This window comes from Triturus cristatus, chromosome 3_2, assembly GCF_964204655.1.
Source record: "Triturus cristatus chromosome 3_2, aTriCri1.1, whole genome shotgun sequence".
Classification (NCBI taxonomy): Eukaryota; Metazoa; Chordata; class Amphibia; order Caudata; family Salamandridae; genus Triturus; species Triturus cristatus.
The window spans coordinates 811,591,072-811,616,081 of NC_140584.1; the positions used below are offsets into that span (position 1 = coordinate 811,591,072).

The following is a 25,010-nucleotide window of genomic DNA, read 5'->3' on the forward strand; positions in this document are numbered from 1 at the left end:
TAGGAGCACTAAGCCACAGGATCGTCAGATTTTCTCCAGAAACATTTCAGTTTCTTGCAGAGACTTTTCTCCACTTGTAATTCCATGGAGAACCATGGGGCTGAGGATTTTTTCCTTGACGATGTCACTGGCCTAAGTGGGGCCACTCTGTCTAAGGAGGAGGTAACCCCGCAATTGAAGCTGGATACATCACTGCCTGGGTCACTGGTCAGCTGGGGGGGGGGGGGGAGAGTATCTTGGAGTGTTGGTCCGATAGTTTCTAGGGTGACCTTCCTCCAGTTTCTCCTCATGCCAGAGATCGTCCCGTTTGGATTTGAGCCAGAAGCTGAAAAGTACTAAAACATGGTCTGACCAGTTATGGGGTAACGGTGTCTCCACTTTGAGATTAGGATTGTTGGAGTAGATAAGGTCCAGCATATGGCCCACCCAGTGGGTAGGGGGGGTCACCCATTGCATGAGATTTACACTCTCTAGTGTTTCTACCAGCTGAGATGCCTGGGAGCATTTTTCATTATCCATATGGACGTTGAAGTCGCCTAGCACAGTGAAGTTGGCATGCTTCAGCAAGAGATCAGCGACAATGTTGCATAGCTCTAGCAGGTGGCAGGATGGGGTGTCAGGAGGTCTATATATCAACATCCCAGCCACTGAAGAGGAGGGTGAGATTCTGACGCAAAAGGTCAGAGCCTCAATGTCCCCAATGTGCCCTATTCTCCTAGTGGAGACTTCCCAGCCAGTCCTCATGATAACAGCCACACCCCCTCCTATCTTGTTACCACCCCGATTGGCACAAGTAATCTGAAAGCCGTCAGGTAACGCTAGCATCAGGTCGGTGTTAGAGCCCTCCCTCAGCCGGGTTTCTGTCAGAAACATGAGATCCCAGGAGTTTGACTCCAGAGAGACCCAGATGTCCTCTGCGTATTTGGAGAAGGGGGGGGGGGGGGATCTACAGTTGATCAAGCATGCCCTTAATGTTGATGCTATTGGCCATGGGGTGCATTGTAGGGGGCTTCAATGAGGTCAGACTACCATTCTGCCCTACCTCCGCTGACCGCCAGCGTAAAGAGACATGTGCTGCAGCAATACTCATGGATGGCCATCCCCAGGTCTATCTTGGCCTTACTTGAGCATGCCGCTATGTTCATGTTTAATGGCTGATCTCTGGACCAGGCAATACTGGTCAAAGTAGAAAAACGTGCAGCATGGCTGGCGCTGGCCACGGTCCGGACGGGCGCAGACGGCACGCCTGCTGCGCACATCCACTGCGTGTTCGCATTGCGGCTCTCATTAAGTAGGGAGTTGGGTCGGCCGGTTGACAACTAGACCGCCGGCCTTCAAGATGGCACCCAGCAATGTCCCAGTAGGGACAGGGAGAAATGGCCTCTGCTAGTGCGGCAAGCAGGCGCACCAAAAGCCCCTCTTCCCAGCACTTAAAAAGGAACTTAAAATGTATTAATCTTAAGCGGTAATTCTGGGAGACCTGCTCTAGTTGACCGCAGCAAAATGCCCATTGTGCACCCGTGATGGGGAGTTCAATTCAGCGGTCAAAGATTTTTGAGAGTTGGGGGTGATAACCGAGAATGTGTGTTGCATGATGGTATAGATACGTGTTATAAGCTTGCGGGTGGAAGAGTTTGTGAGTATAGGCCCTAGGGCCGGTAGGGGAGGGGGAACAGAAGGGAAAGTGTAATGAATCGCACGGCAGGCACAGCAGGCAGTAATGTGTCCTGGGGTGGTATTTGAGGGGACTTCACCATCTGCTGTGGGGTGATGAACTGGCTGTCTCGATATAGGTCTGAAAATGTGCTGATGTGGAGTTTGAGTGCTCACTGCACCGCTGTGGGTTGTTAGCTTTTGGAATGGATGGTGCATATAGCTGGCTAAGGTTCACCCTTTTCCACAGCCCATCTAAGGGCTTTCAACCTGTCAATCTCATGTCTGAGGGTTCTGATAGTTCCCGTACAGGGCCGTGGTTAGTGGGAGAGGGGCAGCTCAGTCCTTCTCGATTGCAACATGGGGTTGGAATGGTGTTGTGTTCTGCCAGAAATGCAGACATTGAGCTTGGGTGCCATATGCTTACAGTGTAAGGTGCGGGGCTCCCAGTCCACCCTGTGCCATTGGGAGGGTGAGGAGTTCACAGGGTACTCTGGGATGTTTGACCGCCCATACCAGGTTAACCACGACGAATCTGAGGCATGTAAGGAAGTGTAGGGTGAGTGGCTTCAGGATATTAGCGAAGAGGGATTATCATTTTTGTAATAGCGATACATCCAGTAAGTGTCAGGGGCATTTTGGTCCATATGCACAGTCTTTCCTCTGTCCATATTGTTACGCTGCCGTAGTTTGCACTCCAGAGCGCGTGTGTCTCTGCTGATCCAAATGCCCAGGTAACACACTGGGCCATCTACCCATGCTATCGGGTACTCCGAGTCAAATTTTTGCATGCCCTCTGTGAGCTGGAGTAGGGTGGACTTGGCCCAGTTTATTTGGATCCCTGACAGCCCCCAAAGCGCCGTATCTCTCGAGTCACTGGTACAAAATTCCCTTCAGGGTTGAGAATATAAAGTGTGACATCGTCCGCATACATGGAGACTATTAGGCCCCTCGTGGTGAAGCCTATTCCTCGGTCGGTGTGATGCTGAAGCTAGCGCGCTGCGAGAGGCTCCATCGCGATGGCAAACAGGAAGGGGACAGTCCTGCCAGGTTCCTCAGGAAATGGGGATGGGCTGTGAAATCAGCTTGTTTACTCGCACACTAGAAGTTGGAGCCGTATGTAGTAGTTGTATGTCTCATATGAAGATGGGGCTTAGCCCTAGCCGGGCTAGGTGCGTGAAGAGGAATTTCCACTCCAGTGAGTCAAATGCTTTTGTGGCATCTAACATAGCGGCTATCGCTGGAACATGTGGAGCGAGGTGGTGCATTAGTGCAAAAATAGTTCGTTGATTATGCAATGTAGCGACTAGGTATAAATCCTGTTTGGTCCGGCCTAACAATAAGTAGGAGTAGCGGCTGTAACCTATTCGCCATTAGTTTAGCAAAAATGTTTTTATCAGTATTTATTAATAACAATGGGCGATAGGAGTTGCATAGTGTGGGAGGTTTGCCCGGTTTTAGTAAGGTTATTATGGTGGCTTACCGCATTGAAGCAGGCAATTCCCCATGCTTCAATGCCTCCTGATATACAGCCAAAAGGTAAGGGGCGAGTAGCATGGCTTATTCTTTATAAAAGGCCGTAGTGAGCCCGTCCAGCCCTGGGGCCTTATCTCCTGGTAGGTTTGTATTACCTGAAAGATCTCCTTAGTAGCGAAGGGCTCATCTAAATAGGCTTGGTGTGCACGGTCCAGCCATAGCAGCGTGTCTAAGTATTCCAGCAGTTCAGACTCCGCAGGGAGTGTTGAAGAAGTGTATAGCTGAGCATAGAATTCTGTCATTGTGTCTAGTAGGGCTGTTGGTGAGTGAACTAGAGTGGCTTCCGTGGTCTGTAGTTCAGTGATGTATGAGAAAATTCTGGGGGGGCGGAGTAAATTGCCCAGTGTTTTGCTGGAGCGATCGCCCTCGCCGTAGTGCCGGTCTTGTGCAGGACGGTGCAGGAATTTTACCTCTGTCAGCCTCCTCCTGGAATTCAGAGAGTTTTTCTCTAATGTTGACTAGCAGTGTGGGATCCTGAGATCGGAACTACTGGCTTTCCAGATCCTGAATGTCTCCCTCCAGATTGTCAAGAGTGGATCGTATGGCCCTCAGCACTCCGGATTGTGTGGCGATGCAGGCTCCGCGAATCACCACCTTGAAGGCTTCCCACAACGTACTGGGTGATTTCGCTGAAGATGTGTTGAATTCAAAGTTTTTAAGTATATTTTTGCGAATTGCAGCTCTGAATGCTGCATTTAGTAGTGCCACTGGCTGGAGACACCATGTAAATGTGTGTGCAGTAACTGTTTGGCAGCTATGGCCCAGGAATGGATGTTGAGGGATGTCAGCCAGAAATCCAATCTGGACCAGGCTCCATGTTGTAGTGTCACGCATGTGCCTTCTTTTGCGGTAGGGTGCAGTTGTCTCCAGGTATAAATTCAATAGTTGTCATGCACTAGAGCTTGGAGCATAGCCAACACTGGAGGATGATGGCTGCTGGAGGTGCCCAACCTTTCCATTTGTTTCTCCATAATTACATTGCAGTCCCCGCTCCAAAGTATCATGGGGTTGCCTAGAGATTGTGTCTTTGCCCATGCATGAATAAAAAATGACGGGTCATCGGTGCTGGGGCCGTACATGTTTGCTATAACAACCTGTTGACCCTACAGCGCTCCCCCTTGTGAGATAAATCTACCCTCTGGGTCTGATATGACATGGGAGGTTTTCCATGGAAGGCTTCTTTGGATTAGTACTACCACTCCTCTGGTGTAGTTGGAGTTGGCAGATGCATAGGTGTCCACCCACCAACGCGGACGTAACCTGGATGTAGTGCTGTCTTTTAGATAAGCCTCCTGTAGGAGGCACACGTTAACGTTATGTCTAGCTAGATATCTATGGACAAGGCGTGTTTTCCTATAGTCGTTGAGTCCGCGAATATTCCAAGTGATGCATGTCACAATCGCCATGTTATGCGACCGGGAAAGTCATGTTGTACTGCCTAATAATAGGTGGAATGTGGAGCTATATTGTGCTAATGAGACGGTATAGACGGGCTTCTATGCAACGGCGGCATGATCATGCCTGGGACGCCTAATTTTGGTATGTGTGTTATTTATAGCAGTGTTGGTAGCAGCATTGTATATTACAACAAATAATTATTTACCATCACTATCACCTCCCACACCAACCCCCCAATTAGGTTGAGTTGAAAACCCACCAATTTACACCCTAACAAGAGATTAGAATCTGAGAGCCCTAGGGCTACAAGGGAATTATCCCGAGGGGACTAGGAGTCACCGGCGTACAGCCCTTCTGACTACGGCTGGGTGGCTGAGCTTGTTGTTTATGATGGCACTTATTAACATTACATATAACATGGTAGGTATGTAGCGATGGCTGTATTAAGGTTGTGTCCCTCCATGTAATTACCTTGAACAATTAACTGATTGGCAGTGTCACAAGGGCGATGAGCGTGAGTTAACAAGTCTTCATGTTCAAAACATTTCTGGCTTGTCACACTGTTGGCATGTTTAGTCATTGTCACTCAGGTTGGCTGGATAAAGGATGGTGTAAGATACATTGGCTTGTTGGAGTATGTGCTTTGCCGGGACAAACTCCTTCAGCGCCGCCTGTACCAGCGGGGTGAAGCCCGGGTAGAATGAGATATTATTACCTTGATGCTGGATTGTTCAGATTTCACGAGCCAGCTTCAGGATTAAATCGTGGTCGCTGTAGTGTAGCAGGTAAGCCACGATGAGATGCAGTGCAGCTCCCACTGGAGTTTTGGGGCCCAGGGAACGATGTGCTTGTTCTACTATGAACACGGCTGAAAGTTCTTTATCAAAGAGGTCGCGAATAGAGTTTCCACAAACCTTTCCATTATACTTATGCGGGTGGTTTCATGTATTCCTGTGATCCGGATGTTATTGCATCTTGATCTGGCGTCCAAATCTTTGCTTTTTGCCTTGATCACATTAAGTATTTAGTCCATCTATGGTAGCTGTTCCTTTGAGTCTGTTTGGAGGTCTTATGCGTCAGATACTCTATTTTCAGGAAAGTCAATCAAGGTTTCATGTTTATACAGGCGTTGTTTGACGTGGTCCAGGTGCAAGGTGAGAATGTCTAGTTTAGAGTCTATAGCTAGCAGGCTGGCGTTGACATCTTTCAATATGGTGCGTATGTCTTCGTCTTGCGGGGGAGTTTCTTCCATGTCCATTGCTGTGGAGTCAGCCATATCTAGCTGACGAGTAAGCCTTCTGCCAAATGTCAGTTTTGCTCGTTTTGTATCATGCTTTCCCATGTTAGTGGGGTTGAGATAAAGTTCTGTGTCGAGGCAGGGACTGGATGTACCTGTGCAGGCACTGCACCCTTCGAGAGGATGACGGCTGATCCGACGGGGTAGCAGTATCGGCCAGCACTCTTTTGAGAATTGTATTCTGGTTTTTCGAAGAGGGGTGATAGGTGCAGATTCACATGTGGCTGGCGTCAATTCTTTCTTTCCCCTCCTTCATGCCTGTTGCGGTGTACAGCGTTCACGCACGGGCCTCAGTGGCTCACAAAGTGGGATGCGTGCTGATGTAGGTTACACTTGTTCCACCCTGACGCTTCTTGTCTCATGCCTAAATTGTTACTCCTGTAGTGTTAGGGTGTTCTCCCCTCGCAATTAGCTAATCTGTGGTGCTTAGATGGGGCGCTGGGAGTGGGCGCTTGACGCTGCTTACCGGTCCATGTGTAGCAGTACAGCGAGGCGCCCTTTGTAGCTCAACCTGTGCTCAGGTCAGTACAGGTGGTTGCAGAGAGGGTAGTCCAATCCAGGAAGGTGCTCTACTTTTTGCATACAGCTAGTTTTCCCTGTTATTTGCGACTGCTTGGGCCCCAGAACCTGAGCCAGCCGTACGTCTGTAGGTTTTTTGCAGCTATGGTGAGCTCTTAGGCGATCATCCCCTCATTGTAGCAGATTGAGGTAGGAGTTTGAGCTCAGCCAGCAGAGCCCTCTTAGTGAGCGGCCATCTTGCTGCACCGCAAAGCCACGTCCCCCAATTAATGGACATAATTATCAATTAAATATCTAAACTTCCCATCTCAATGTGCTACAAACCCAAAAACCGGCTACTGAATTTGAAATTTCTAATTACATTTAAAAAATTTACATTTCATTTAAAGTCTTACAAAGTACAATAAAACAAATTATACATAAATATTATTATAATAGTAAAAACCATCAATTCCCTAATATTTATCAAACTAATTAAAAAACAATATTATGTACAACTAGATTAAATAAATGATATTGTACACAACTATATAAAAAATATATATTAAACAGAAATATTGTTAGTCTAGATATTAAGTCCCACAATATTTTGGGATCAGATAACTTGGCCATGATATTTCTGACCCACAATATTTTTGAATCAATATTTTGGCCAAACACCATTTAAACATCCCTGTTCTGCATCCAAATGGAAGGAGGAAGACTCATCTTGGATGCTGTCAAGTTTAATATTATAACAACAATGGGTTGAAACTGAGGTATGGTATTTGATGATGGTGGGTATTGATCGTCAAGATTTCGTTGACCACAAGTAGCATAAAGCTATGTTAGTCATGAAGGTATACTCTGTCTAAATTCCAATGGTAAATAGGACAAGAAAGAGTGGGAAATCTTGTCTGGTACCCTGAAGCAATGATAATTCCTCTACATTAATCCATTATTTCTCACTCCCGCAGCCAGATTAACTCTCTATAAACATTTGCACTTTGCCATCCTTAATCAAGTTTAAGAAGGCCTTAAAAACGTGTTTTTTCTCTGTATGGTAATTTCAAGTTCCCTGTATAGTCACGTCTGTTTCAATGCTTACCTTAGCGCAAAGAGACTCCCTCTGGAGGGTTCGCAGCGCTTAACAAATGACCCTAAATAATAATTATAATAATAATAAAGCCAACTAGATCCTCACCAAAGCAGTTTTCCCAACTAACGTTTTCGGCTAAAAACTGTGCATTATTATACATGTATAATTTTTTTATGAATGCATTGCATGTGCTTTGAAGCAGCTAATATAAGTGTGATACCACTTACAGAAGCTCTCGATTGATAATAACATTAACATAAAGAAACAAGAAACTGTGCAACATTTAAGTCTTTCATCAGTATTGGAAATAACACCCTCCTCCCTAGAATGGAAAGTGTTTTCTATTTGATTATGGTAAATTGGAGCGAATTATTACGGTTTGGAGTGAATGCTGTGGAGACCTCATAAACATGTTTTCATCATTTGATTGATATCTAAAATAGGCAAATTACTTCCTGTGCTATTCAAATCATAGTTGTAATTCTATACATGGGCTGCGTAATTTAGGGCCTGATTACGATGGTTGTGGGACTGCCGCCGACAGCACCTTGGTGGCGGTCCCACCGCCGACAGCCCTCCGTTTCAACCGCTGCATTACAATTCTGGAGGTCGGACCCTTGTCTGTCGGGGGCTGGACCGTCACCTCCATCAGGATCAGTGATCCCGACAAGATGGCGGTCGGAATCGGTATCCTGAATGGGGGCGGTGACGAGGCAGGCACTGCCATCGGGATTACGATGTCCTTTTCCGACAGCCAATTCAGGGTGTCCTACTACCATGAAAAGGCTGTCAGAAAGGGATTGGGGGGTAGGGGGCCCAAACAGGGACCTCATCCCTCGTGGGCCACTGCAAAGTGGCCCAGGGGGCACATGTAGTGCCCTCACGCACCTCCGTGCACCGTGTGCGACGCACCACATGGTGCATGGCACACAGTGCATGGATGTGCACAAGGTGCTTCTTTACACTGCGGCTTGTGCTGTGGCCCTTTTCCTGGGACACAGCACAAGCCGCCATGTAAAAGAGCACTTTCCGACTGCCAGCACGGTGGGCCTATCCTAATGCAGCAGTCAGACCACCAACTGCTTGTCGGGCAGTCTCCTGACCACCACAATAGCAGTCAGTGGTCCGACCGACTGCTATCCAAATGAGGCCCTTAGTTACTGGCAGGTAATAAACGATAAGAAAGATGTAGCAGCACATTCTCCACTATTCTGCTTTCTGAACAGTTGACGTTGACTGCAGACACTCTTTCAAACACTTGGTAACACCTGAAGGATTACAGTCATTATAACAAAAACCATAGATGCACTCTTGCTGCCACCATTTTGGGTGGGAATATTAAATTGACAACAATCCTCTTTTTAGTGGATTAAAATCGAGCATCTTACGAACACCAATTCCTACCTGGAATATTTGGCCATTTGATTCAGGCTGTTCTGTGCTACTGATGTTTTCGGTCAATACCTTATCACTTTCCTTCCTGCTCACGTCATCCATGTTGTGACTGCCTGAAAGTTGTAAAACAATGAAGTTGAATCAGACTCGCATTTAGCTATTTGACCGTGTGCCCCTATCAAGTCAATAACTTCCTTAATTACCAAACTACATAGCTTTGACAAACGTATCTCTCTTCAAGAACCTAACATAGCCATGTCTTCCAACTGCATTGACGCCAGGAGTAAGTTGTTGCAGAGCTAGGACAACTTACTGAAGGTTAAGAACAAGAATCTCCATTGAGGGCTTCATATAAAAGGAGTAGAGGGAGAATTACAATATTTTGACAGAGTGGTCAGAACATTATCCTAGTACGAGTTTAGATTTGCCAAATATGTCATCCACATTGCGAAGGGAGACATTAAAGCAGTATATTAACATAAAAAAGAGGACAAAGAGGCACTGTTTCCAAAATCTGACAGGACTGCCAGAACATTGCACTAGCCAGAAGATGGCTTTGCCAAATATGTAGCACCCATTTTAATGGGAAACACTTTAAGAGCCTGTTAAATAGCCATCATTACAAAAGTAGCGACAGCAGTGTTAATGGTCCTAAAATATTCAAGAAATTTGTAAACGCAAGTATACAGCACATTCTACAGATCAGCATCTGTACATCTCTGGGAATGAAAGTGTAAAATATATTAAGTCTATTCGACATTCAAAAAGCGTATTTCATTAACATGCAGAACCATTTCACCTTAGTATATCAGATTATATCAGTGCATTGAATTTTATTTTTAAGTGATAGTTTTCAAATATGAATTTGGAAACATTAGTGTTCCCCCCTCCTCCCCCCCCCCTCCCCCCCCACTGACAACAATATCAGTAGTGAACTAAGAGACTAGTCAGTTTATCTGCACTCTTAGAATGGCCTAGGTTCCTATTATACACGACCAACATTATAGTTTACGAAACCAGACACAGGAGAGGCTTTGTACAGCACACATCTTAAAGTCATGTATTTCAAGGTACTCTTAAATTTGATAATAAAAGAAAAAGGATGGAACTGAAATAAAACCATTGCCATTGATTACACAATTTGATAAAGTGGGAAAGCTGGGATTATTTAATTCAAGATGTTCTAGTTTCATACTGTGCAATTCAGCCACTAGATGAATATGTTTGCTTCCCCTATACCCACTTTACTGCCCCCCTTCCCACCCTGGATCGCCACCCTGCTGGCATCGATGCGGCCCTCATCATATCACAGACCAAACTTTGTGGCCCTTGGGAAAATGTTTGCGAGTACCCATGGACTAGATCAAATAAAGCACTAGGAAATAACCTAAAGTTATTTTTAACTACATTAGAAATATTCAGTAAAAGCTGGTCTTTGGCATCAGGATGGCCAGGTACTGGTGTTGCCGAATGGGCACAGAAATCAACCAAGCTGTCAGGATAAGTAACGCTAAGAAATTAACTTTTAACGTTAAGGAGACCCACTGACACGCATCGATAGGGACCACAACACTGTGGCATCTTCAACCAAATACCACTTCGTAATGCCAAAACTAAAACTCCAGGCACAGATATTTTAAAGAAGTGGTTACAAGTTAGGGATTCGCATTTTGCACATATAAGAAACCTTCGAACTACAAACGTTCTATTTATTACCATTAAAAAGAAATGTGTGCAACCCATGCATATGTTTCCTTTGACAGGTGTATTGACCACTTTACCAACATGATTGAGGCCTAGAGTGCAATCAAGCCACTACGGTCATGATCTGAAATGTCATTAAGAAAAAAACACATACACATTTATTGTCGTAGCAGCTGGTGGGTGGCCACAAACTGCCTTAGACATGACTTTGAAAAATTGTGATGATTGGTTGTGAAACATCACAATTAGGGGTGTGTCAGGTCAGGAATTGTATGTAGTAATATTCCCAATTTCCGAATTTTAAACGGTAGAGGTTACATGGTGGCTTATATACCATGATATTCTAAGCAAGTACGAGTTTGCAACTGCAATACATATAGCAATATCAAGGGAGCAACACCAGTTTGTGATGTTGCATTAGTGGTTGTAGGACTAGCAAGTTTTACTGGGACAACGGGGCAATGGTTTGTTGACACTTAACTATAGAATGTCAAGAAAGGAGCCACAACACTATTCTGCCGGATTACTCAACATATTAATGGTTACTCATGCTTCGGTGCCATTAATAAATACTTACACATCAGCTCCAGTTGTAATGGCTAAAGGTTTTCTCATTACATCACTTCTTTCCACTGAATAGATTTTTGGTTTGGAAGTCCATTTTCTCATTTCTTTCTCACTAAACAACATTTAATTTACTTACATAGTGCTGAAACTTCTAAACAAACAACTCATTGCGCAGAGGCAATGCAGGTAGATACCCATAAGAGACATCGGACTCTGGCAGAACTACAAGGCAAGGATGCTGTCTTTCTCCACTACAACTCCTACTGACTGTTAATATCTGGACTAACGTGCAAAGTAAAGTTCCTCTTACATTGGGGTTATTTGATGACCAGTTTGCATTTAGATGTGCGCTCAAAACTCATCTATGTCCTAACTAGCTAGTACAACTGGACTGCCATTATTTATGGTTCTTATCATTAAGGAGTCACCTCAATGGCATATGAGGTCAACATAAATCACACAAAATAGCAAAAGTAGCACAATTATGACAAGAAGACAGGGTTGTGAGATGAAACAGCCCACACTGCAAACTGACTTTGCAGTCAGTTGGTTTAAGGATGTCTGTGCTGTGTGATGCAATGATGAATACATTTCTGATTCACTACTGACCAGACTTCTGTACCACTGTGAAGTAAGTGGAACAAGCATTGGCATAGCCAATAGGTCTCGCCTTTGGGACCTTCGAAGTGTTTAGCCATGCAACAGTTGCATAACTAAATACTTATAAGGTCCCAAAAGCAAGACCTATAGGCTATGCAAAGCAGCCGTGCGGCCGCGAAAGTGAAAGTGATCGCAATCACGATCAAACATCAAAGCGGCCACGAAAGTGAAAGTAATCGCGGTAAAGCGCGGCACGCGCGCCCGCGTACATGCACTGTAGCTCTAGGCTGGCCTGGTAGCACTTTTTGGAGCCCTCTCAATAAGTCTCGCCAGACCAGCGCATGCGCTGGGTCAGGCAAGACCTAAAAAGGATATCTGATTACCACTAATAGGGCTTCCAAATAATATGTGAGATATGGTACATGTGATTCAAAGTCCAGGAAGTAGGGCCTGCCTCATACACAGTGCATAGCCAGATGACAAGCCACCATTTGCCAGTGAGACATACAAGAGCTCCCTAAACAATTAAGTTGACCAACATTGTGACAACAGAAGTTTAGACCATCGTGTGATCCTGCTCATGTGCACCAGCTTGCTACACAAGGTAAGGTGGCAGGCCCACTTGGGATTTGTCTAGAATCTTCTTATGATGGTGGAGGTATGCAAGGTGGGAGTGAAGAGATAGGCACTTATGCAGGTAAAAAATACACTTCGTTGCCTTTACCAAAACCTGATTATTGTCTTTGTCACCCCTGATCCTTACAATTCAAATGGGGCATAGAAACATGACCTCTTTTGGAAACCACCATTGTTGGCCACGTCTGCTCCATCCTCTCCGGATACCCTTCTCACACAAAAAAACGATTCCAGCTTATGGTTGTTAAAACTATGGATTTCTTAGTTATGTGGTAGAGATGTTCTCATAATCCAGACAAGCACATCAGGAGAGAGTAGCACTTCAGTCCAGAGAAGTTGAGTATTCCTAGGACTAGTTGTGAATCCTGGGCTGTAGGTTCTTCTAGATCAGTGCTTCCCAAACGGATTAGGACGGCGACCCAATTTTTACAACGACCAACATTGGTGATCCGCCTAGCTATGATGGACATGAGGCGGGCAATTTTCTAATATAACTAATGCATTGTGTGGCTGTGCACTGTCATGTACAGACAGCACATTTTCCATTGAAACGACCGCTAAATTGATCAGACATACAATTTTACTGATAAAATTATATTGCATGCAAATGATGATGTGCAGAAATCGGGTTTCAGTGAATATTCATCATTTGTGCATCACCAAGTAAGTGTCTTGATTTGTTTTGATCCCATTAATAACTTTGTTTCCATCACTCAGAATTACATAAAAACGTGCTACATTTTTGCTTTCCAAACTGCTGAATATGTGCAGGTCATTTACAGGTATTTACAATTTATGGTGTCTTACACAAAAATAACATCTTACATACTTTCCTTTTCACACTCCCTGTACCACAGCAAGATCACATAATTCCCTTTACTTTTCTTTCTCTGACTGCAAAGCGAGGAGTTTGTAAACACCAATCACTGTGTTAAACAAGCATTTACAATGTAATAGGTTTCGCATTTGCGAGAATGTAAGCTATTGGCATTGTTATTTACAATGCCAATAGCTTACATTCTCGCAAATGCGAAACCTATTACATTGTAAATGTTATTTTTGGAAGAGCGCCCCATGCCGTGCTTTCACTTTAATGGCAGCCACGCCCCGTTCTTTAGGCCCACCTCGTCTAAAGAAAGAGGCGCAGATTCATTAGGGTGAAAGCGCAGTATGGGGCGCTTTTACTAAAAAAGGCTTCTGTTTGTCAAATTGACAAACAAATGCTTTTTTTTTTTGTAAAAGTGCCCCATGGTGTGGCTTCACTTTAATAGCGGGCACATCCCTGTCTTTAGATGAGCCGTTTCTAAAGAAAGGGGCGTGGCCGATATTAGTGAAAGCTCCATATGGGGATCTTGTAAACCAAAAACTGAACAAATAGTAAGAAGAAAAAAACATGCGCCAGCGCACGGGCCGCAAACAACAAACTAAAGGCATGGCGCACACTGTATCAGCGTGGCATGCCGTGCTAGGAAAAAATAAAGCGGTGGGTGAGAGAGCCATTTAACCAAATAGTGCTTGGAGGCTGTAATTAAAGCCTACCGAGTAACAACACATGTAACAGGGGGTGTCCTAATGAGAGGTTACAAAATGAGACAAGACGGTACAATAGAGGAACTACTAAGCCTATTGACCAATGAAAAGCCACAGTTTACAAAGGACAATGACACAAGCCAATGAAAAATATGGTTGGAGAGTGGACGGAGCTTCAAGTTCATACCGGAATACAGCATGCCTCGCAGAGCAGCGCATGCACTGCCCAGGCTCGACTTTAAAAATAGGCATCAATTTGTCAGAACTTAGACATAGCAAACACAAGGAGATGATGGCCAGAGTGCTGAAGCTTTTAAGACACTAACCCCCAGTCACAGATCTGGGTTGAATCCATTATAGTTCCTTAACTCACTTCGCCACATCAGTTCAGACCCAGCTAAAGAATGATGATGGATTCAACCCAACCCAGAGTTGGCAGGGTATGCCCAGACGTGGGTCCCTTGCTCACTTTGCCACTGGATTCAATCTAGCCTGGTTAATGAGGGGTGTTACCCCGAAGCCGGTCCTAGGATGCTTGTTTCCGGTCCAGGGAAGACCTGGCTTGGTAGTTCGGGCTGGACTGTTCCCATAAGGAACAGGGTCAAGACAGATTTGCATATGGCTGGGTCTGAACAGGGCTGGTGAAGTGAGCTAAAGAACGATGATGGATTCAACCCAGATCTGCAACTAGACTCTAAGGGCTCTCAACCACTACTGTAGCTTGGGGAACCACTTGGGGAAGGGCGTCACAAGGTCCTACTTAGAATCAAACGGTCTGTGAACTTTGGAGGTAAACTTTCAGCTTGAATTGAAAAAGAAAAAAAAAAAGAGTCAGCCACTAAGCTGCTCAGTACATCCCCACCAATGAGGCACTAAGAGGAACTCATTGAGGACCTCCAAGATGCTCTAGGGAATGGCCCGAGGAAAACCCCGAGAAGGGGCTCCACTACTCAAACAGTTGCCCCTTTTCGCACAAAGGAGCTGACCACCAGTAAGCACACCCTCCTTAGACCAACTCACCAGCAGAAAGTATGGCAATATAAAAAGAAATACATCAAATTGGAATGGCTTAGGATCTTCACCCTCTTAAAAGAAACAAACCATTCTCGCCTCTGGAAGTACATAAATGCCTCTGCAACTCAGCTCACTTACATCAAACAGCTGTACACAACCAAACAGGCTGTAGAAACAGCACCTCCCCCACACCATACTGCTCCCGTCGTCCTGGTCCAACAAGTTATCTCTATCACAGAGAATGCAGTATCTGCCACCATCATGAAAATGAGGAACAATGGTGCAAGAGGGTCAAATAGGATTCCGGCATCAGTTTTCAAATCTGCACAATATTTGTGGGTTAGGAATCTTACTCCACTTTTAACCATGCTTTTACCACCACTATGACACCGAACGCATGGAGAGGGGTCAATTCTATTCCCAATCCACAAAAAGGGAGTCTGCAGTAACCCGCAAATTATCGGCTCATTGCCCTCCTTAACCTGGAATCAAAAGCTTATGCGTGTATCCTTCTGGAGGAGCTGGAAAACTAGGCCATAGAAAAAAGGTATCCTTCCTTTTTTTTTTCAATCTGGATTCAGGCCCGAATGTTTCACAATGGACATCATAGCATTGGCGCACCGATCCAATTGAGCTACACAGAGCAAGCAACCTCTTGTTTCGCTGCTTCATTGACTACATCATTGCCTTCGATAGGGTGGACCAGGGCAGGCTGTGGGGGAAATTAAAGGCACGAGGAATCCTCCCTCTGCTTCTTAAGGCGATAACAGCTCTATATCAGGAGACATGGGAGCGGGTAAAAACAAGCCCATCACAGCTACCGTCAAGGTGCCAACTAAGCCCAAACAGGGCTGTGTGCTGGCTCACCTCCTTTTTAGGTCTCGCCTGACCCAGCGCATGCGCTGGGTCAGGCGAGACTTTTTGAGAGGGCTCCAAAAAGTGCTACCAGGCCAGCCTAGAGCTACAGTGCATGTGCGCGAGCGCGCGCGCCGTGATTTTTCGCGATTACTTTCACTTTCGCGGCCGCTTTGATGTTTGATCGCGATCACTTTCGCGGCCGCACGGCCGCTTGGCATAGCCAATAGGTCTCGCTTTTGGGACCTTATAAGTATTTAGTTATGCAACTCTTGCATGGCTAAACACTTATAAGGTCCCAAAGGCGAGACCTATTGGCTATGCCAATGCTTGTTAACCTTTACACTGCCGACAGGGGTACTGCATTGGAAGGCGCCAGTTTGATTGCACAAAGGCTGGGCAGAGTACACTTCCCTATTGTGCAGTACATTGATGATACTGCAATCATGGACTACTCCAGAGCGGGCTTACAAGAGCCCTCAGCACCCTTCACAGCTATAATCAGGAGAACAAACTTCAGGTGAACCAGGGAAAAGCCAAGGTCATTGTATTCTCCAAATACCCACATAAGAAACAAACTTACTGGCATGTAGGACACCTACAAATCTCAACAACTTCAACTTACATTTACCTAGGTGTCTGGTTCATGGAAGGGGCCGAGCCGGCAGCCCACCTAAAGCATCTCAGAAGCAGAAGTCACTCACAGCTTGAAACGCCTAAGCAACCATTTACAGTCCAACCACTGAGCCAATGCTGAAAGTTCTGAGAGAAAAATTGATCCCAGCTCTAAACTACGGCAACTTAGCCTTTCCTGGTTCCTGCGACATGAATCTCAAGAACTTTCAGATCTCTGCATATAAAAAAGTCCTTTTTGCTCCCCGGCAGGCCAGAAGAACAAGGATGAGATTGGAGCTGGGACTTGGGAACCCACACCTTATGATTCAGTAGGAACTAGTAAAATTCTACATAGGGTTCTGTGGGCACCAGAGCTCACCCTTAAATCAATGTTTGAAGAGGAGGGCACCCTATAGCAAATACAGTTAACAAAGGCAATCAGCTGCCTGAACATCGAGGATGCTAACCTGAACACCCAGGAAATATTATTCTCAGCATGGAAAAAAGCTGTGAACAGGCTGGTCATGCAAACCTCATTTGAGAGGGACACCGAAAGGCTTCGGTACAGTTCCATCACCGTGTCACTGGACGCTTCCTATATCCCTGAGAGGGCCCAGCCTTAACAAGTGCTTTCAGCCCAGGTACGCAGGAGAATCCTCTTTATGAGGTTCATAGCCTTGCCAGTTCTGACTTTAATCCCGGCTGGACGAGGCGGGATGAGGCAACCATTATGTAATAATCAAAGAGAATCTTGGCTCCATCTACTGTGCTGTTGCCCTAAACTTGCTGCCGATCGCCACCGCCTGGTACTCCCACTGTTATGGGCTATAGGCATTGAAAGGCGTAGAGAGGCCTCAGATCTGTGCTTCTCTGATAACTCACTTAAGACCCTTGCTAGACTGGGAAAATTTACATATGCCATTCGATTTGCTCTCCTCAATGTCGCTACAGGGTGACACCAATGTTATTGATGTGTGCCAAGGGCACTCTTTTCATTCCCCAGGGGCCAGAGTCAGCCATTATTGACTACTTTAAGGGACACAATAAACACATGAGGACTAAGACACCACAAGATGACTGTTTCACATTTCTTTTGGCCCTGCATCAACTTTGAGGACTTCACACAATGGGGCCGGGATGTAAAACTAGACTATATAACATCTACAAGGCTTTCTTCTGATAAGTACCTCAAGTCCCAAAACACCATAAGGGCAACATGCCGGATTTGAGAAGCCATTAAGATCTCTCTATTTATCAAACAAAGGATCGCTATTGCAATCAGTCAGTCGCCGTGGCCACATGTTCAACAAAAGTACTTTGCACTTTCCTTCGCCCTCCTACAACTCCAGATGTCATGCCCATAGCACAGAGGTGTCAAAACTCTATGAATCTACTTCTATCTTTTATTATTCTTAATAATTTTAACTTTGCTCTTAGGGCATCACGCTCTTTTAGAAACATCAAATATTGCATTTTACATCTTTTTAAACTTTTTTTAACAATAACTGTTAGTTGCTGTACTCACGAAACCGTAGCGCATGGTTGTTTATATCTAATAATTTTAATTAATCGAACATGAATAAACTGAAACTGATAGTCCCTACTCAATACTCCATCCTAGAAATCCTCACTCGGAGGTATCAGTCCGACTGTGCCATGAGGGAAGGCCAAAGGGGATTGCATCGGATGACTGAATGTGATAACATGGGGTATGAAGACATGGAAAGGACTTGGTGAGCTCCAAACTTAGATCCATATGTCAATCAGTTTCTTCATCACCCACAATGTAAATCTGCGGAGTTCATTGATAAGCCCAGGCATCATCCACAGAAAACATGATTATGACCATTAACCTCTACTCACAAGAAAAACGTGACGAGAGTGGTGGTTGCCAAAAAGGAGTAAGAGGAATCAAAAGGCCAGTGACGACCTTCATCCTCACTCCTGCCACCGAACAGTGACCCCGTTCGGTCCAGGGATTGCCACAGGCAGCAGAGAAGGACAGATACATTCATATCTGTCATCCTTCGAAGTAGGGTCTACAGCACAGTGCTTCTGCAGTCAGAAGGGATAGTGTTGGTGCTCCCAAGCAAGTCGATCAACAAAGCGGCTTCAAGATATCAAAATACCTTGTATGCTGGAATTGGTTTTTGATAAAGAACAGAGCGTTGATAGTAGAAGTGACATCAGCATACTGAACAGCAGGGGCTTGGGAACAGGATGAGAAGAATTTAAAAAAAGGTCTGAGAAGGTCAGTAAAGCCATAAGCTTTGTTTGTGGAATCTGGCAGCAGAGATGTTTAATCTATTAAGACTGTAACCATGGCGCGCCCCACTGGAGCATGCACCAAGTATCAGAGGAAGTGTGTTACCCTGATGAATGAATTGTGTTCAGACAGAACCAGAACTTTAACTGAGTATATCAAGTGCATCTCAAAAACTGTAGAGCCACACTGTTCAGCTTTTAGAGAACCATGGAATTCCAATTCATGGCACTAGACACCCCAGTACTCGTTCTGCAGTTGCAGAACTTATATGTTCATTATCTTGAATCTCTTACATCGTTTGGTATCGGCCTAAGTTATTGTCTCTGAAAAAATGTTTGCCGACCTGTTCTATGCTGTATTTTTTCCATTCTGCAACTGAATTAATCTGTTTGCCTGTCTTCCCCTGTGTATTGATTGCAGGTGAGTCACAGAAAATTGCAGTTTGCCCCCAGACAAGTGTTTCCTCCTCACAATGGCTCACATCACCCTCTTGTTGCTTGTCATATTGCTGTCCATTCCCGAGAGAAGGTGAAAGAACCCACTGGGATCCATCAAAGCAGGGAGGAAAAGCCTCTAGAATCTTATTTAGGGTAAAGGTATCCTGGAGTCCAGAGGAAGGTGACAAACATAGCAGGATAAAATAGCACCTCTTTGAGGAGTACATGAGGGATACTAGGGAAGATATATAGGAGATCAGACTACCGCTGGAAATTTCCAGTAAGCCAGAAAGATGCAATACAATGGCCCCGTATTCATTTTGGCTCAGGGTGTGTTTGTATTCCTTTTCAGGCTAGGCCAAACTTTTCACACCAACCAGCGTGGGTGCCAGCAGGAAACAACCAAGAACTACAGTACAGATCAAATGAAAAAAATAGTATTTGCAATTTTTCTGTAAATTAAGCAGACATATCTGGCTTGGTGGTCCGGTTTACTACTCAAAACACTAAATTAGGTTATAACCTGTCCTTTCTAGTACTAGAATGTGTTTGATTACCTTGTTTCGTTAAACTTAACACATTTATATAGCCCTCTGTGGTGCCAGCTTGTCTGCTTCGGAAGTATTCTTTGGAATGTAAGTACAATATTATAGAACCCAGCATACCTTGGGAATATTTGAAATTGCACAACAGGCTAGTGTTTCTTAATCCAGAGTCAGACATATGTTCAGCTGTGGCTGGTATGACTCTGAACAACTCTGCCCCAGCCTCGTCTATCTTTCAGTCCACCTCACAAAAGACTGATGCACCAAAGTCTTGCCTCCTTATAGCAAAACTGAGGAAAAGGCCACACCTCACACATTGCACCATAAAACACTTATACAAAAGCTTATACTAAGTCATGCGTCATGAGACTGAGAAAGTTCCAATGTAGTAGTGCATCAAATGAGGTTTATGAACCATGAGTTTAATTCTCCTTTCAATCAGGACTATGTCAAACAAGAAAAGTTTTGCTTATGAGCAAAGCGGTCAAAGAGCAGTCGCCATGGTATTCTAGACTAAGGGCCTTATTACAAGTTTGTCAGTCCTCCTGTAGGACCGCTGCGCTTCCTGGAGGACGCCAAGCCCGTTCTGAGTTGAATCCAGGGCAGGTATGCAGTCTGTTTGACTCATAGGAGAGCGTAACAAGCAGACCACCGCCATGACAGCGGCTACTGCACGTTCCTGCACTGTGCGGCATGCACCATGGTGTGCCTGCCACATAGTGCAGAAACAAAGGTGCAACTATAGGGGGCACAACATATGGTGCCCCCCCTTGCAACCCTATGGGCAAATTCGCCCGGGGGCCCTGTTAAGGCCCACTTACTTGCATGTACACCACCATTTTCCTGCCGGGCTCACCACCATGAAATGGGCGGTGGAAATGCAACTTGATATATGCTCGGCATCGGCACCACCAGCATATTACTGCCCCTTCCCACGCTGCCTCTTCGAATTAAGCGAGTGACCGATGGACGCATTTTTCTGCCAGATCACGTAAATCACTTGAATGGCTATTTAAAAAGACTCCAACTGACGGGTGGAAGTAATTTAAAGGAAATCAGTGAGGCTCCAACCGGCTGGTTGAGAATCGAGAGGCTTTTAATCGTAAGCCACTCCCCGTATGAGAAGCCCTTCATACTTGCAGACATACTAGAGAACCTGCACTCTGGCTGCCAAACCCCTCCCCCCCCTCCCGTCCTGCAGAAGACCCAATTTGACGCATTTTACATTTTGCGCAACTTACGGGGCCGAAACGTCGACGTAACACATATGTCTGCACAAAGCTCATGATCACAGTTTAAATTATCAATGGATCCTGTAGCATATGTGCGAAAATCATAAGGACGAACAGAAACACTTTTTTTGACTGCACGTTTATCTGTCTTGTATATAGTGTACGGTCAACATCACCAATCACCACATGTTACCTTCTCACCACAGTCACCTATTTCTTCTTGCAATTGAATTTGTAATTTGCGACAGCCATAAAAAGTTGACATTTAATTTTGAATACAGTATTGAATTCTAACCTTGGTGTGTGTTATGTTAACTACTTTTTTTTTCTCCTCAAAACATTGTTATGTGTTGCAAGTAAGCTTTATGCTTTAAAAGCAATTGAAACCCCGACAGAACCAATTGTTTATGTTTAATACATATACCCAGGTTCTGAGGGACACCGAGTTGCCCCATTAGTTTCTAATAACCTTCCCACACTGTCATCGGATCCTGGATCCCGGCAGAGGTTCTGTGGCAGTCCGACAGCCACACTTGCTATACAGTGGGCAGACCCGCAGTTGTGGCGGTGGTCGGCCCGCCACAGCTAGGACAGAGGTCCCAGGACTGAAGTGATGTTAATAACCAGCTAAATGCTGGGGCTCCAAAAATAGTGTCCCTCTGTCAAATTGTGGGACTTACAAAGCGTTACAACTTCCTCCCAGAATAATGCCTATGAATTTTATGAGAAGCCAAAAGAGTAGAGTTTGGTTAATCAGATTTTGACATTACATTGGTCAATATAATTGGCTTTTGTCAAAAGAATACGCATGGCATTTTGGCCTTTTGGTTATTGTTTGGTGCTTGCCACTTAGGAGCAGGTTAATAATCAAAAATAGCATCTGAAAGACTTAAGAGTATTTTGAGAGAACATAAAAAGTTTATATACTCCAGTTGGCTAGTATGGGAACAATTTGTAATTCTGGAGGGGGAAGTAAAAATATATGCACAAAATATCAAGCATTTGAATAAAAAATGCTGTAGCCATGTTAGTTATGGGAACATGGAGCATCACCTCGTAGACAAACTATCTATGATTTGTTTTCTCGAGGTGGATTTGTGTGATTTGATTCTGGTACCCGTGTTATGGTTAATTTAAAAATATATATATGTATATATTTATATTAAAAAGAAAAAAAAAATATATATATATATATATATATATATTTATATATAAAAAGACAAGTAATCCATTACAAAAGCAAGATTAATAATAAAAAGTCTCGGTCCAAATAAAAATAACGATTTTATTGCATTGAAAAATAAACCCCTTTAGTGTGCACATTTTCCAAAAGAATAATTAACTCAATGTATAATTTCTTTTTAAATCACATTTTCAAAAGCAACTGAATAGGTCTGCGAAATAATAAATGCTTCGTAGTGGTACAACGTGGGTAAAGCCAGTGATCATAAATCGGAACTTGCTTGAAAAGACTGCTCCCCGCCATGTTTGAACCTTATAAACGCTGCTGAAGAGGTTATTGTTGGGTGATACGTTCTCTTGAAATGGGAATGAAAACGAACCATTCTATATATTCCCAATCACAACCTCCCTGAAGCCCACGCGGAATAAGACTGAGAGCAGGAAGGCAAGCACAGCACCCGCCCCACTTGACACATATTTTCAAAACGAGTCTACTCAACCTCGTCTTCGATGCCGCCGACGCCACCATCCAGAACGAGGCTAGTCTGAGGAGTGCGCAGACGCAGTTCACTCGAGAGCCGCCCGTAGACATCTTAAACAGCCCCTACTGCGCAGGTTAGGTGAGTCTGTGTCTTTTATGGCATCCATGTTAAAGACAGGCAACCATAATTATTTAAAAGTTTACTTTTTTAAAACTAATCATTAACGAAACCAAAGAAAGTCAGTCTGATAGGCAATGCATGTAAGTCACTCAGGAACGAATCGTTGAAATGGGAATTCTGCTTGAAAAGACGTTTGTTTGCTTCTGAGATTTATAGGAGGTTACGAACTGTTCCTCTTCCAATAGGGCATCATGTTTGGGACAAACACCTGCGACTGTTTGTCAAAAAGAGTAGCAGACAGAACAATAAAATGTATATCTTCAGCTCGAATTATTGCCTCATAAGAAACTTTAAATAATATTTTCACTACTCAGCTATTCAAATTACAAATACGTTTTGTATTAACCTCAACATTTATATGCATTTGTTTTATTTGTGCAAACATTTAAAGTGAATTGTGGATATCTAAATTTGACGGGTTTTTTTTCTTCTTTTTTTTCGCTACTGCGACTATTGACTCACATCACATTGAGTTTAACGATAGACCCACTAACTGTTCGAGGTTTCTATCTAATCTCCTTAAACCGTATTTTCTCCGACAGGCTGAGGTAATCGACGACCGATAGATTAATTTGGTTCTTGCTAGTGAAAACGCATCTGCCGGTCGATTGGTCGGACTGCTACAGCCACGTGGTGTCTGTTTGTCAGGGTCTGAGAGTTGTCCCTGTTACCTTTCCCCGTAGCCTCCTACCTTCAGTCTCCTGCGCAAGCATGGCACAACTCCAGGCCCGCTTTTACACTCAGAACCAGAGGTGAGTGTGGAAGGAGAGATAGAGGAGAAACGGGTTAGGGCTGAGAACATTGAAAGCAGAAGGGAGTTTAGTAAATTTAAAGACTAGACTAGTGGCGGCAAGTAATGGTAAGGTTGATGCTGAGACCAGATTGCACGATTATGTTTGAAGCTGGCTGGCAGGTGGCGAGTAGAGCAGCGAAGTCATTTGATTGGGAACTACGAGAAGGAAAGATGACTGAAACTGGAGAGACACCGATGCGAGACTTAACTGCTCATCCTGGGTTCGCTTGATTCTATCAACCGTCATAGCTTTCAATCTTTCTGTATGCATTTGTGTGGCATTTTTTTGTTTTGCCTTGTGTGCGCCTATGTGTTAGGTTTGACTGACCCATATTGACGCTTTGAGTGAGACTTTTATCACAATCAGAACATTTCTTGACTACCAAGCTTTCTGTCCTTACCTGTGACATTTTCATGTTGTTAGTCTGCATATGTATGGCATTTCAATGCAATATGTGAGTAATACTTTATTGTATGTAGTAGTTATGTAGCGTGAACCTAGCCAGAACGTAGCGGAATGCAGTACGGGGTTTATTTCAAGTTAAACATTTGTTCCCCAAAAATAGAGAGAACCCTCGCAAATTATTGATTTTTTTTTTTTTTTTATAAATTGCACGTTTAGAAACAGTCAAGAATGCAATTTACTCTTGGATAGAAAGCTGAAACTGACTGAAGGTGTTTTAGTCAAACAAGTCATGGGCTCACTTGCATTTGAAGTGTTGCAAATTGTTTTATGTAGTCTAGAATTAAGAATGTAGGATCAGCCAATTTCAACCATTGTCTGATAATGTAATCATATTAAAGCAACACATATTACAACTCTTAGCACATCATTTGGTTAAATGATTTGTCAACGTTGGGCCATGTGTTTACCGAAGGCAGAAATCTAGCAACCCATTATCATTGGTACTCGTTCTTTTGACCAGGGACAGATTAAAGATAGAGTAGGTCTTAGAACGATCTGAACCTGTGACCTCCAGGTTTTGGATATCATGACATCAATTACTTGATAGAAAATACCACCAGTCCAAACTTCATGCATGTGGGAGACATTCCATCAATTTTCTGTAGAATAGGCTCTAACATTGAGAATAAGGAACACACACCTACGGATAAACGTGATGTAAATTACAACGTGGTCTGGAACTATTAAAAACAGTGCAAAACCAATATACATTGTTTAGTATGGTGTCAAAGCATTGTGTCTGGGTGACCCCATGTCATGTGTGACTTTTTCTTTACCCTATACCTCGTCCAATGTTCAATAGTTTCACTTAAAAAAATATTGTGCCTTTAAGGCAGAGAGATGTGCATGTTTTTCCACCGGTAAAAAAAAAACCATGCAGATATATAGAAATATTCCGATATAGGATTTGTGAGTGAATACTGGGAAGTCTACACAGAAAACTGAAAGTTGCAGTCTCCTCTGTGTGCTTGGTATTCCTACAGAATGAGCTTGTATTCTTTACGTACCAGCATTTCTTCAAAGTAACAAA

The 25,010-nt window shown here is 44.1% G+C and overlaps 2 protein-coding genes across 3 annotated transcripts in view; one reads left to right on the forward strand and one right to left on the reverse strand.

The window, feature by feature from the left end:
- The window catches only part of CARF (calcium responsive transcription factor), a 360,952-nt gene extending 338,271 nt beyond the window's left edge, over positions 1-22,681 (reverse strand). Inside the window, exons 1-2 of the mRNA XM_085648958.1 lie at positions 22,560-22,681; positions 8,886-8,989 (exon numbers count right to left, since the gene is read on the reverse strand). Coding sequence (XP_085505084.1) covers positions 8,886-8,978 — 93 coding nt within the window. The 5' untranslated portion in view covers positions 8,979-8,989; positions 22,560-22,681. The remainder of the gene's footprint in view (positions 1-8,885; positions 8,990-22,559) is intronic.
- Positions 22,682-23,319: 638 nt separating this feature from the next.
- WDR12 (WD repeat domain 12) overlaps positions 23,320-25,010 on the forward strand; it is a 252,188-nt gene continuing 250,497 nt past the window's right edge. The window contains exon 1 of one of the 2 annotated variants that reach the window (XM_085648960.1): positions 23,320-23,473. In XM_085648960.1, the coding sequence (XP_085505086.1) occupies positions 23,433-23,473 (41 nt within the window). In that variant the 5' untranslated portion in view covers positions 23,320-23,432. Of the gene's footprint in view, positions 23,474-23,670; positions 23,736-25,010 lie in introns of those variants that run through there. The other variant, XM_085648959.1, reaches the window with a different exon arrangement.